The 14,173-nt window shown below is 49.6% G+C and overlaps 1 protein-coding gene across 2 annotated transcripts in view; it reads left to right on the top strand.

Annotated features, from left to right (window-relative positions):
* LOC140387064 (contactin-associated protein-like 5) overlaps window positions 1-9,394 on the top strand; it is a 1,365,877-nt gene extending 1,356,483 nt beyond the window's left edge. For both annotated transcript variants that reach the window (XM_072470084.1, XM_072470077.1), the window contains one exon: window positions 7,531-9,394. In XM_072470084.1, the coding sequence (XP_072326185.1) occupies window positions 7,531-7,727 (197 nt within the window). In that variant the 3' untranslated portion in view covers window positions 7,728-9,394. The remainder of the gene's footprint in view (window positions 1-7,530) is intronic.
* The last annotated feature ends 4,779 nt before the right edge of the window (window positions 9,395-14,173 follow it).

Below are 14,173 nucleotides of genomic sequence, written 5' to 3'. Positions count from 1 at the left end.
TAGAGGAGAGGTGACTCACCAGATATGGGAAGTGCTCTACATTTGGGAGAGTATCCCCATTGATCTTGATGGAGGGAGAGACTGGATCTTACCCTGGGCCAGGTCGGTAAAGCACTTGAGCGTCCATGAGGTTGAGGCTGAGACTGATTCTTTGATATGCTTTATGAAGGTGTCAAGCATGTCTTGGATATTCTTTTCTGAGAGAGTGGAGATGGCAATGTCATCCACATACATCAGCTCCATGAGCAATGTTAGTGTTGTCTGCTTCTTGGATTTCTACTGGTCGAGGCTGATATGTCTTCTGTCCATCCTGTTGATGTCCACTCCACTGGGAAGCTTGTTCTTGACAAGGTGAAGGATGGTCACGATGAAGATGGAGAAAAGATTGGGGGGGGGGGGGGGGGGGGGGGCAACACCTCCCTGCTTGACTCCAGTCTTGACCTCAAAGCTTTCTGTCTTGTATCCGTTGATGAGGACTGTCACCTACATCTTATCGTGAAGAAGTCCGAGGCTGTTGATGAATGTCAATGGATAGCCGGCCTTTAACAGGGTCTTCCATAGCACTTCCTGTCCACCATGTACAAGGCACAGGTCAGGGGTGTGATGGAATACTCTCCATTTTCCTGGATGACTGCAGCTTCAACAACACTCAAGAAGCTTAACATTGTGCAGTGCAAAGTAACCCACTTGATTGGCACCACATCCACAAACATTCCACACTGATAACCAGGGACTCCAATGTCTACCATCTTCCAAACCCACAACTGCTACCATCTAGAAGCACAGTAAGAAGTCTTATAACACCAGGTTAAAGTCCAAAAGGTTTGTTCCAAACACTTGCTTTCGGAGCACTGCTCCTTCCTCAGGTGAATGAAGAGGTATGTTCCAGAAACATATACACAGACAAAGTCAAATATGCAAGGCAATGCTTTGAATGCGAGTATATGCAGGTAATTAAGTCTTTACAGATCCAGAGACTTATCCAGAGACCCATAACACTTCAGCAGTCAAGGGCATTCAGCCTCTGATCTCCGGGTAAGCGTTCTCCAAGGCGGCCTTCAGGACGTGCGACAACGCAAAATCACCGAGCAGAAACTTATAGCCAAGTTTCGCACACATTAGTCTGGCCTCAACCGGGAACTTGGATTCATGTCGCATTACATTCACACACCCCCCACCATCTGGCCTGGGCTTGCGAAATCCTACCAACTGTCCTGGCTTGAGACAATTCACACCTCTTTAACCTGGGGGTTATCCCTATCTCTGGATCTGTAAATATTTAATTACCTGCAAATGCTCGCATTCAAAGCATTGTCTTGGATCTTTGACTTTGTCTATATATATGTTTCTGGAACATACCTCTTCATTCACCTGAGGAAGGAGCAGTGCTCCGAAAGCTAGTGTTTGAAACAAACCCGTTGGACTTTAACCTGGTGTTGTCAGACTTCTTACTGTGCTCACCCCAGTCCAATGCCGGCATCTCCACATCATGGCTACCATCTAGAAGGACAAGGGCAGGGGTACAGGGGAACACCATCACCAGCAGGTTCCTCTCTAAGACACTCACCACCCTGACGTGGAAATATATCGCCATTCCATTCAAGAAGCCAGCTCACCTGCCACCTTCTGACTAGCAACGAAGGATGGGCAATAAATACTGGCCTGGTCAGCAACTCCTACACCCCATGAAACTTTTTTTAGAAAGTTAACTATTTTTAAAATCAGCGTGCATTACACACCCCAAAAACTGTGTAAAGTTGACCACAGTGAATTAATAAGAAATTTCATTTTGTTAAATACTGGTTCTTGGGAAAAGACTGGATTTATTTCCAATCCTTGCTACCCTCAGCTGTCTTCTTGAATTCCCCGAAAATTGTGGGCGGGGATTCTCATGTCCGCCGGCCGTATTATCCGGCGCGGTGCTTCTCCGCCGGCAGCGGGATTCTCCATTCCCGCTGCCGGCCAATGGGGTTTTCCATTGTGGCCACCAATGGCCATCGGGAAACCCGCGGACGTGGGTGCACTGCCGGCAAATTAGAGGATCCCACCGACGGAGAATTTGGCTGTGGTCTTTGGTGTTCCTTCCTTAGTTTTCGGTCAGCATGATTAGAGTCGGAACTCACGAAAAGTTGATTCTGTGTAATTGAAAGACAAAGACAGCTCAATTGAACTGAAGTACTTTAAGATCGGCCGTTGAAAATGTCAGATGACAATGTCTCGTTTCTAGTCCTATTACTTTGAGTTATGAGCAAGAGATAATTCAGGTCAATTTGGTGCTCAGTCATATATTTTTATGCTTTTTATGAGTACTTGTACAAATTGAAGGTCTGCAGCAAGTGTCATTCCTCACTTCCATATTTCTTCCTGATCATGAAAGTATTGGTATTAATACGACACCATAAATTTGAGAGAAACTACAACTCAATTCAATGTATCCTGTCGAGCTGAAGCCTCTTGCCCACAATAAAAATGACAAAGAATCGGCTCTTTGCAAATATTTGTTTGACCTGTTTATTGCACTGAAGATTTTTGCAGGTCCAACAGTCATGCTTCAGCAATTCCAACACCTGCTGCACCCAGGATACGTCACCCCGTTTAGAATAATAATAATAATCACTTATTGTCACAAGTAGGCTTCAATTAAGTTGTTTAGCACAGGGCTGTTTAGCACAGGGCTAAATCGCTGGCTTTGAAAGCATATCAAGGCAGACCAGCAACACGGTTCGATTCCCGTAACAGCCTCCCCGAGCAGGTGCTGGAATGTGGCGACGAGGGGCTTTTCACAGTAACTTCATTTGAAGCCTACTTGTGACAATAAGCAATTTTCATTTTTTCAAGTTACTGTGAAAAGCCCCGAGTCGCCACATTCCGGCGCCTGTTCGGGGAGGCCGGTACGGGAATTGAACCATGCTGCTGGCATTGTTCTGCCTTACAAGCCAGCTGTTTAGCCCACTGTGCTAAAATAGATTAGATTAGAATCTCTACAGTGCAGGGGGCCAATCAGCCCATTGAGTCTGCACCAACCCATCGAAGGACCACCCGACCTAGGCCCAATCACCCGCCCTATTCCAGCAACCCCACCCTAGGGGGGCAATTTAACATGGAGGAAACCGGAGCACCCGGTGGAAACCCACGCAGACACGAGGAGAACATGAAAAGTCCACACAGACACCTGAGGTAGGTCCCTGGCACTGTGAGGCAGAGTGCAGGCCTGGTGCAGGATGAGGAGCAGGTTGGATTTGAATGGAGCAGGTTAGGGGCGGCACGGTAGCACAGTGGTTAGCACTGTTGCTTCCCAGTGCCGGGGCCCATGTTTGATTTCCGGCTTGGAGCACTTTCTGTGCGGAGTCGGCACGTTTCCCCGTGTCTGGGTGGGTTTCCTCCGGGTGCTCCGGTTTCCTCCCACAAGTCCCGAAAGACGTGCTTGTTGGGTGAATTGGACATTCTGAATTCTCCCTCTATGTACCCGAAAAGGGGTCGGAATGTGGCGACTAGGGGCTTTTCACAGTAACTTCATTGCAGTGTTAATGTAAGCCTACTTGTGACAATAATAAAGATTGGTATTAGTTTTCAGGGGTGATCAGCTGTTCGCCCCCCCCCCCCCCCCCCCCCCCCCACCCTCAACCCTACTAGGACATGTGGGCACTCAGAAAACATCACCCAGATGGTTGCTTGTGTTTTGAGACAGCCAGTCAATGTATTTCTTGGGATGATTGGTTTACATTCTGCAAAGCACAATTCAGATGAAACTGGTGAAAAACCTTCGTCCTCATTCGCAGCTGGGATTTTCTGGTGCCACTGAAAGTGAATGGAGTTTTCGTAGGGACGCCAAATTTTCCATTCTCGCTCATAACCGATCCCGCCACAGAAAACACTGGGAAATCCCTTCCATTCTCTCTGCAGGCTGTGGCATCCATTTAAGAAGTAATTTCCATTAATCCCAAATCAGTTCATAATTGGCACACATTGATAATTTTCTAATTGCCAATGATAATTTGTCTCCTGCTGCTGTTGCCCCTTTTGTTTCTGGTGACCCTCCACTGTCGTGTTATTCACTCTGGGGTAACACAGACTGCAACTGGATGCAGTTGTACTGGAAAGCAGACACCAAACTTAGACGTTAGTTCAGTACTTTTTATTGAACTTCTGTAGCAGGGCACACAGCTTGCTGTGGGCTGACGCTCTACTAAACTAAGTGTGCTAACTATAACTTACTAGACCAGACTAGCTCTGAGCCACGTGTAGAAGGTGCTAACTGATATATACACCCTGACTGTCACTATAGTTGTCACCAGTGGAAAGAGGCAGAGTGCTGATGCCTTGCGTGTTTTATAGTGGGAGACCACCTTCTAGTATTCTGTCTGGTGATTGGTTGTGTTCTGTCCTGTGTGTTGGTTGGCTGTACTGGGTGTCTGTCACTGCCTGTCTGTATCTCATTATGTGCATGAGTGCATGTCATGACACTCACCGCTATTAGCTGTTTTTAATCCCTATCCTCTCCTCTTGGGAACATTCACCCTGGACCTGAGGGATCAGAACTCCTTTATCTGTAATGTAAGTGGCTTCTGATGATGACCATTTTCTGGTGATTGGCAGTCTACAAACTGAATTGATGTAGGTAGCCAGATGGCTTCTTCCTCTAGTCCAACAGCAACAGTAACAAGAGCATGCACATAGACACCAGCTGGAATAGTGAATAGTGTCAACAGGAGTTGGGGATGGTAGGAGTTGAGAGAAGAAATGAAAGGGCCGCATAGCAAGACAAGGTGGGGAGGTGTTAAAAGAAGCAACAAGCTACTGGACTACAAGAACAACTTGATTTCTGTAGCGTTTTTTACTTGGCGTCCTGTTCCAGGGTGCATTCATTGCTGACTCTTCGGATGGTGGTGGGTCCTGAAAATCCTGTCCTAGGACTTCGGAACAAGAATAGATTGTTTGCCCCTACAAACCTGCTCTCCCATCTGCCCCCCATAACCCATGACTCCCTTGTCTGTCAATGATCTGTCTAACTCAGCCTTGAATAAATTCAATGACCCACTGCTCTGTGGGGAAGAGAAATACACAGATTAACGATCCTCTGGAAGAAAAAACATTCTCCTCATCTTCAATCTTAAAAGGGAGACCTTTCACTCTTAAATGCTGTCTATGTTTCTTTGCAAGTCCTCCCAGGATCCTCATATGCTTTGTCCAGCCATTTGTGACTTTTGAATTTCTCTATCAAATCTCTTCTCTCCAAGGGGAACAGTCTCAATCTCTCCAATTTATCCTCCGAACTGAATATTCTCATCCATAGACCCATTCTTGAAAAGCTCTCCTGCACTCCCTCCAAATCATTTACATCGTTCCTATAGTGTGGCACCCAGAACTCCAGCTGAGATCTAATTAATGTCTAATAAATTCAGCATAACCTTTTTTCTCTTGTATTCTACGCCCCAATAATAAAGACCGGGGGCGGGATTCTCCGACCCCCCGCCGGGCAGGAGAACTGCCGGGGGATGGCGTGAATCCCGCCCCCGCTGGCTGCCGAATTCTCCGGCGCCGGGGTTTTGGCTGGGGGTGGGAATAGCACTGCGCCGGTCAACAGCCGCTGGCAGCGGCCCCCCCCGCCGATACCCCAGCCCGCGATGGGCCGAGTGGCCGCCCGTTTTCGCCCAGTCCCGCCGCCGTAAATCAAACCAGGTCCAAACCGGCAGGGCCTGGCTCTATGGGCGGCCTGCAGAGTACTCGGGGGGGTGTGGGGGGATCTGGCCCCGGTGGGTACCCCCACGGTGGCCTGGCCCACTGATCCGCGGGCAGGCCTGTGCCGTGGGGGCACTCTTTCCCTCCGCGCCGGCTGCTGTCAACCTCCGTGATGGCCGGTGCGGAGAAGAACCCCCCTGCGCATGCGCTGGGATGACATCAGCACACGCTGGCGCTCCCGCGCATGCGCCAACTTGCACCGGCGGGCAGAGGCCCTTGACGGTGGTTGGCGTGGCACCAAGCCCTTCAATGCCAGCCGGTGCGGCGCCGACCCTGCCGGCGCCGGCCTAGCCCCTGAAGGTGTGGAGGATTCCGCACCTATTGGGTGGCCCAATGCCGGAGTGGTTCATGCCACTCCTTGGTGCCGGTACGGCCCACCCGCCGGGTAGGGGAGAATCCCGCCCCAGGATACTCTGGGGTGCTCGAATTGCCTCAAAGTGCCCGAGTCGGTGACGCAACAAGGCCGCCAAATCTCATGAGACGTCTCTCTCTCAAGATTTACGATATTCGGAATGCCTTGCGATCTGGGTCTCATCTAAATATGTTGACACCCGTGTCTCCCGAGGCGCGTTAACGAACGCCTGTGCTTGGGGGACCTCGCCATGTTGCCAGTTAGCACATATCCACACAAACGCTGATTGGGCATAACGGCACCTGTGGGGGGTGGGGGGGGGGTGCCTCCCAGGCCATTGGATACCCCCATTGTGAGGTTGTGCACTTTGGAAGGAGGAATGGAGGCATAGACTATTTTCAAAATAGGTAAAGGCTCAAAAATCTGAAGCACAAAGGGACTTGGGAGTCCTCGTTCAAGATTCTCTTAAGGTTAACGTGCAAGTTCAGTCAGCAATTCGGAAGGCGAATGCAATGTTAGCATTCATGTCGAGTGCAAGAGCAGGGATGTACTTCTGAGGCTGTATAAAGTTCTTGACAGACACATTTGGAGTATTTTGAGCAGTTTTGGGCCCCGTATCTAAAGAAGGATGTTGCTGGCCTTGGAAAGTGTCCAGAGGAGGTTCACAAGAATGGTCCCTGGAATGAACAGCTTGTCATATGAGGAACGGTTGAGGACTCTGGGTCTGTACTCGTTGGAGTTTAGAAGGATCAGGGGGTATCTTATTGAAACTTACAGGATAGTGCAAGGCCTGGATAGAGTGGACGTGGAGAGAATGTTTCCACTAGTAGGAAAAACTAGAAGCAGAGGCCACAATATCAGACTCAAGGGACGATCTTTTAAAACAGAGACGAGGAGGTATTTCTGCGGAACTCTTTGCCGCAGAAGGTTGTGGAGGCCAAATCACAGGCAAAAAAACAATGTCTTGTTTGATAGCTGGGTCGTTCTCGGCGCTGTCCCAAGAAAGACTCCGTTATTAGCACCCAAAACGAGACGCTGTTTTTTGGACATTAAATCACACCGGTAATGCTTTATTGATTGCTCCCTCCACCTGTCCCTCCACCTTCAATGAGCTATGTACATGTACACCCAGGTCCTTCTGCCCCTGCACCCCTTGAAGAATTTTATCTCTTATTTGATACATGTTCCCTTATGTCCTGCTTCCTTGTGACTTCCTCTGCAAACTCAAATAAATTAGTTAAACAAGATTTTCCTTTCACAAAACCATGTTGACTCTGCCTGATGTCATTATGATTTTCTAAGCATGCTGTTATAACATCATTGATAATGGATTCTAACGATTTCCCTGTTTTCCTTCTTGCCATTGGAACTGATACTTCGCCTGCTGTATCTATTCCTTACTCACCTGTTCAACCTCACTTCCTTCTTCTCATCCACAGGTGTGATAGCGATCGTGATCTTCGTCATCCTCTGTGTCATTGCTGTAACGGGACGTTTGTTGTACCGACACAAAGGCACCTACCGCACCAATGAAACAAAGGGAGCGGAATATGCTGAGAATGTTGACGCCAATCTGAAGAACCATGCCAATTACCAGGAATCCGTTAGTGAAGGCAAGAAGGAGTATTTCATCTGACAGAGATACAGGCTTCGCCTCATTACTGCACAGCAGAAGATTAATAAGACACGAGCTGGGACTCACTGATGACACAATGAGTTAGCCGCAGACTCTCCAGACTAAATGGTCAAAAGCTCAAAGTCTTGTACATGGCATAGAACTGGTTTACATGATCAGATAGGGCAGAATTTATTGTTTTATGTTAATTGTGAGTGAGCTCTGGGGAGTAGAAATGCAAATTCTTTAGAATTTAAAAAAAGTTTAGAAGCAGCTATTGACAGATGAAACCTTTAAATTTTCGTGGCCCAAAGCAGATATCCTGTTTATTCCAGTAGCATTATTTTAAAAGCTGGCTGGGGAAAGGTGGTGCACTTTTCCAAAGACGTTGAGTGATACAAAAAGAAACTCAAACCAAACCAGAGCCTTCTGAGATTCTGATCATTGGAAATTCAATGTTGATTAAATTAATGCAACTTTGATGGAAATCATCTTATTTTTTGCAGTGATCTTCTCCAATTGTTTCATCTACAGAAGGGTCCATTGATTTATTCCTCCCGTTTTCAAGCTAAAATCGCAACAACATTGCTCCTGCATATGTTGATAACTGTGCAGAGATCCACCAGGGAAAACTGGGCCATCAATTAGCACAAGTCACAGAAAGGTGGTCAGATTCTATTTTCCAATGAATTTGACTTCTGGAACAGTGAAAACAGACAAAGTTTAGATCACCAACTTTACAAACTGCAACTGGTGTGTTGTAACCCAAACAGCAGCAGGCAAACAGGGCCCTATTCTGTGTGTGTGCCATCCACAACTCAATTACTCATCTTAAGACCACAGAGAGTTGACCATGGACCGCCACACGGTTGGATTAAAACAAAATTGCTTGTTGGCTGTCTCAACACAGCTTGCGTATCACAAAGCTGCCCCATTGCAATTAGATTTGATACTGAACTAGCAATCCTTTCAGAGAAGCCCCAGATAGACGGTGTGGGCATTAAATACACATCTCACTGTTGCAGGAAGGGGCTGCTTCACACAGTGCTGGTCCCAGAGTGGAGGGAATCTGGCCCTAAACCTAATGATCCCATGCCTGAGCTGTGAGTGCTCGATGTGAATACTGGGTATCTCAAATGGAAAGTGTTCCCTTCCCCAAATACTAACATTGTGCAAATAAATGTGATATTGTTATAAAATTGTGATCGTCAATAATATGGTCAGGAGTTAATGAGTGGAGTCGTCCACTTTGCGTAGATAGTTTTCTATTTAAGCTCTTTCATTATAATATATAATCTGCCCTTTATTACAGTTTGTCTTTGTTGGTTAAATACAATCAATGATATTTAAGACCAACATCAGACCAATTTATAAGAATTGATACCTTTTTCGTTTCTAGAATGTGACTAAAGTACGATGACGCTCAACTTAAAATGACTGCTGCAGCCTTACATATATTTATAAAAGTGCTTTGTAAAGTCTTGTTATGTGTTCTGACTTCTTGGAGTACCTCCTTGTGTGAAGATTTTACAACTCTTTTGTAAGAAAAAGAACATTCAAAACCGTGTTAATACTAATAATGGATTCAAAGTGCTCAAGTGTAATTTCAGACAATGGTTGCCCTCATCCTTGTATTTTACATCTACAAGATACCTTTTACCTTTATGATTAAAGTAATACCGTGAAAACTGACAATATGACATCTTTTCAGCGCAGAAATTTTGTTTGAATTTTTACTGGGCTTTGCCCAGGGTTCGAGCCAACAGAACTATTCCACTGGTTATTGAGATGGTTTATTTGAAATTAAACCAACCTTTGCAGAAAATTGTGTGCTTGTGACAGTCTTAAATGCCACAGCAGTTCTCTAACCCCATGCCCAGTTAAGCTTGTTGCAAACTTAATTTTGACACAGAGCAAACAAACTGCAAAAATGTATCTGATCAAATGTTATTGGTAGCTTGGAAGCGTTGGAACCAGTCAAGGTGGAAACTAAGAATTGTGAAATTGGGAGAGAGAATGCTTCTAGTTATGGAAGTATTGTTATTTACATATTTCTAGTGATGGAGATAGAGAATTATCCAATTAAGCATCAGTTAAGGTCCTCAATCCGCCTTCATTGCCATAATACACGGGGAAGTATTTAAGAGTGGGAAATATGTTTTCTCATTAAAGTTGGTGAAAACGTGGGAAGGAAGGTAGAGGATATCCTTTGGGGGCTTCCTTTTCTCATAGAATTTACAATGCATAAGGAGGCCATTCGGCCCATCGAGTCTGCACCGGTTCTTGGAAAGAGCACCCTACCCAAGGTCAACGCCTCCACCCCAGCCCCATAACCCAGTAACCCCACACAACACTAACGGCAATTTTGGACACTAAGGGCAATTTATCATGGCCAATCCACCTAACCTGCACATCTTTGGACTGTGGGAGGAAACCGGAGCACCCGGAGAAACCCCACACAGACTCGAGGAGAATGTGCAGACTCCGCACAGACAGTGACCCAAGCCGGAATCGAACCTGGGACCCTGGAGCTGTGAAGCAATTGTGCTGTCCACAATGCTACCGTGCTGCCCTCCAAGGGGCCTCCTTGCAGTTCCAGCAGTGCCCACCACTTTCTCCTGGCGATGCTGGGACTTCAAAGAGCCGCTGATCTTGGGGGTGGTGCTTCCTTCTTTGTTAAATCCAGCCCACACCTTCAAATTGAATCAGAGCAGCTGTGGAATTTAAATTCTGTTGATCAAATAAATCGGTAATTAAAAACTAGTATCGGGATGGTGACCATGAAACTCTTAAATGTCCCAACAGATATATTCAAGAAGATGGATCACTACCACCCTCTCTAGGACAATTAGGGATGAGCATAAACTCCAGCCTTCCCAGTGCCCGTGTCCCTTGAATAATTCTTTTTTGGAATTGCCATGGAGGTTTAATTTTCAGAGAGAACTGTGACCTTTTTGATGCGCTAAGCGTCAAGAACCACAAAGACATGTGAGACTTTAACTCAGGCTTTAATATACTACATGGGAGGCTTACCCGACACAGACGACCCCAGACAGAATGGGGCCTGTCCCAGAAGAGGTTCTTATACTGACTCCCGGGGGAGTGGCCAGGTCGGCAGCTCCTGCAGAGCTCTCCGTGGCCAGGTCGGGTTACCTACCAGTGACCAAACCTCTGCAGAGTTACAGTACAATACACAGTATTACAGGGCCACGTTATGCACAACTATTATATACTATGTACAATGGTAGGGAGGTACAGTGGTGTATCACCACATTCACCCCTTGTTTAGAAGGAAGTCCGGGGTGAAAATTTGGAGCAGTGAACAGAGTCCATCAGGAGATTCCGTGTCGTCAAAGTTCGAGACGAACGATGGGTTTGGTCGATCTCTTTGAACGTCGGCGCTGAGGTAGTGTCCGGTGGTATCCGTGCGGTCGGTGGTGCTGGGTCGCGAGGCGGCATGACTTCCCCCACCGCTTCGGCTGGCTCGAGGCGAAACTGTGGGATGACAGCGGCTGGCACGGAGTAGTAACAGACCGAGGGATCGACGGGAGCAGAGAGGGAGTGGGGTGGAGGCTGCGGGCGGGGGCGGCAGGGGCCCCAGATGGGGCCAGGTCCTTGATGGAGACGGTCTCCTCACGCCCGTCGGGGTACGCTATGTACGCGTACTGTGGGTTGGCGTGGAGGAGATGGACTCTCTCCACCAGGGGCTCCGCCTTAGAGGTCCGCACGTGCTTGCGGAGCAGGACGTCTCCCGGGGACAGGAGCCAGGATGGAAGCGATGTCACGGATGCCGATCTCCTGGAGAAGAGAAACATCCGCTCATGAGGGGTAGCATTCGTTGCAGTACACAAAAGAGACCGGATGGAGTGGAGTGCGGCCGGGAGGGCCTCCTGCCAACGGGAGACTGGTAGGCCTTTGGACTTGAGGGCTAGCAGCACGGCCTTGCAAACAGTCGCGTTCTCCCTCTCCACCTGTCCGTTCCCCCGGGGGTTGTAGCTGGTCGTCCTGCTCGAGGCAACGCCCCTGGTGAGCAGGTACCGACGCAGCTCCTCGCTCATGAAGGAGGAGCCCCGGTCACTGTGAACGTAATTGGGGTAACCGAACAGCATGAAGAGGTCGTGCAACGCTTTGATGACGGTGGCGGAGGTCGTGTCGGGGCAGGGAATGGCGAAGGGGAACCGCGAGTACTTGTCGATGACGTTGAGGAAGTACGTGTTGCGGTTGTGGGTGGGGAGGGGCCCTTTGAAGTCAATGCTGAGACGTTCAAAGGGGCGGGTGGCCTTGATTAGGTGCGCCTTGTCTGGCTTGTAGAATTGCGGCTTGCACTCCGCATAGACCTGGCAGTCCCTAGTCATGGCCTTGACCTCCTCGACTGAGAAGGGTAGGTTGTGGCCCTTGATGTAGTGGTAGAGCCGCCTGACGCCCGGGTGACAGAGGTCATTATGTAGTGCCCGCAGCCGGTCATCCTGTGCATTGGCACAAGTACTACGGGACAGGGCATCAGGAGGATCATTGAGCTTACCTGGCCGGTATACGATAGTATAATTGTAGGTGGAGAGTTCGATCCTGCACCGTAATATCTTATCATTTTTGATTTTACCTCGTTGTTTGTTGTCGAACATGAACGCAACTGATCGTTGGCCAGTAACGAGGGTAAATGGTTTTCCGGCCAGGTAGTGCCTCCAGCGCCGGACGGCTTCCACTATGGCTTGTGCCTCCTTCTCAACAGAGGAGTGGCTGATCTCGGGGCCTTGGAGTGTGCGGGAAAAGAAGGCGATGGGCCTGCCCGCCTGGTTGAGGGTGGCACCCAGGGCAAAGTCGGAGGCATCGCTCTCGACTTGGAATGGTGCAGACTCATCTACCGCATGCATGGCGGCTCTGGCGATAGTGGTTTTTAGGAGGTGGAAGGCCAGGCAGGCCTCGAGCGGGAGGGGGAATGAGGGGGAACGGAGGAGGGGTCGGGCCTTGTCAGCGTACTCGGGCACCCACTGGGCATAATAGGCAAAGAACCCGAGGCATCGCCTCAGTTCTTTGGGGCAGGTGGGAATGGGGAGTTCGAGAAGGGGGCGCAGACGGTCGGGATCGGGGCCGAGGACACCGTTCTCCACCACGTAGCCGAGTATAGCGAGGCGGGTGGTGCCGAAAACACATTTTGCCTCGTTGTACGTGAGGTTGAGGCGTTTGGCAGTTTGGAGGAATTTCGTGAGGTTGACGTCATGGTCCTGCTGGTTGTGGCCGCAGATGGTGACGTTGTCCAGATACGGGAAGGTAGCCTGCAGTCTGTTCTGGTCCACCATTCGGTCCATCTGCCGTTGGAAGACCGAGACTCCATTGGTGACGCCAAAGGGTACCCTAAGGAAGTGGTAGAGGCGGCCGTCCGCCTCGAAGGCCGTGAAGTTACGGTCCTCTGGGCGGATAGGGAGCTGGTGGTAGGCGGATTTCAAGTCTATGGTGGAGAACACCCGGTACTGTGCAATCCAGTTGACCATGTCAGATATGCGGGGCAGGGGATACGCATCAAGCAGCGTGTACCGGTTGATGGTCTGACTGTAGTCAATGACCATGCGGTGTTTCTCACCAGACTTGACTACCACCACTTGGGCTCGCCAGGGGCTGGTGCTGGGAGCAATGATATTTTCCGAGAGAAGGCGCTTAATCTCCGCTCGAATGAATTGGCGGTCCCCGAAACTGTAACGCCGACTTTTAGTAGCCACGGGCTTGCAGCCGGGGGTGAGATTAGCAAACAGTGAAGGGGGGGGGATCCTGAGCGTGGAGAGACTACAGGTGGGACCCGGGGGTGAATCAGGGAAGAACTGGGGGTTGGAGACCGTGAGGGGGGGGAGGGGGCCGTTAAAATGCAAGGTGAGGCTGCGCAGGTGGCATTGGAAGTCCAGGCCGAGGGGCGTGGGGGCGCAGAGGTGAGGGAGGACCATGAATTTGAAATCCTGGAACACCGCGCCGTTCACTGAGAGGGTGACGACGCAGTAGCCCAAAACCTCGGCTGACTGGGAGTTGGAGGCCATGAAAATATGCCTGCGCGTGGGTAGTACCTTGAGGGAGCAGTGGCGCACGGTGTCCGGGTGCAGGAAGCTCTCCGTGCTGCCGCTGTCGAAGAGGCAGGTAACAGTGAAACAATTTACCTGAACCTCCATGGTGGATCTGGTGAGCTGATGCGGTCGGTCCTGGTCGAGGACGATGGATGCGATGGTGGAGCTGTTGGAGAAGGGTGCCGGATCCGAGGAGCGGCCTGTGGGAGAAGGTGGCAGCGCCCAGGCGTCGTAGGCTGCTGTTGGAGGCCAGGTTGCTGTTGGTGGCTGCATCTCCTTTGTTTGCAGCATTTCGGTCCAGTGCGCAGGACCGGAAGTGACGATCGGCGGTGGACTGGAAGTGACGTAATTCGGTGGCGGGCGGACCCGGAAGCGACGATCGGCGACGGACCGGAAGCGACGATCGGCGACGGACCGGAA

The sequence above is a fragment of the Scyliorhinus torazame genome, chromosome 2 (genome assembly GCF_047496885.1).
Source record: "Scyliorhinus torazame isolate Kashiwa2021f chromosome 2, sScyTor2.1, whole genome shotgun sequence".
Lineage (NCBI taxonomy): Eukaryota > Metazoa > Chordata > Chondrichthyes > Carcharhiniformes > Scyliorhinidae > Scyliorhinus > Scyliorhinus torazame.
The sequence above is the reverse complement of the archived record's forward strand: the minus strand, read 5'-3'. Positions and strand labels throughout refer to the sequence as shown.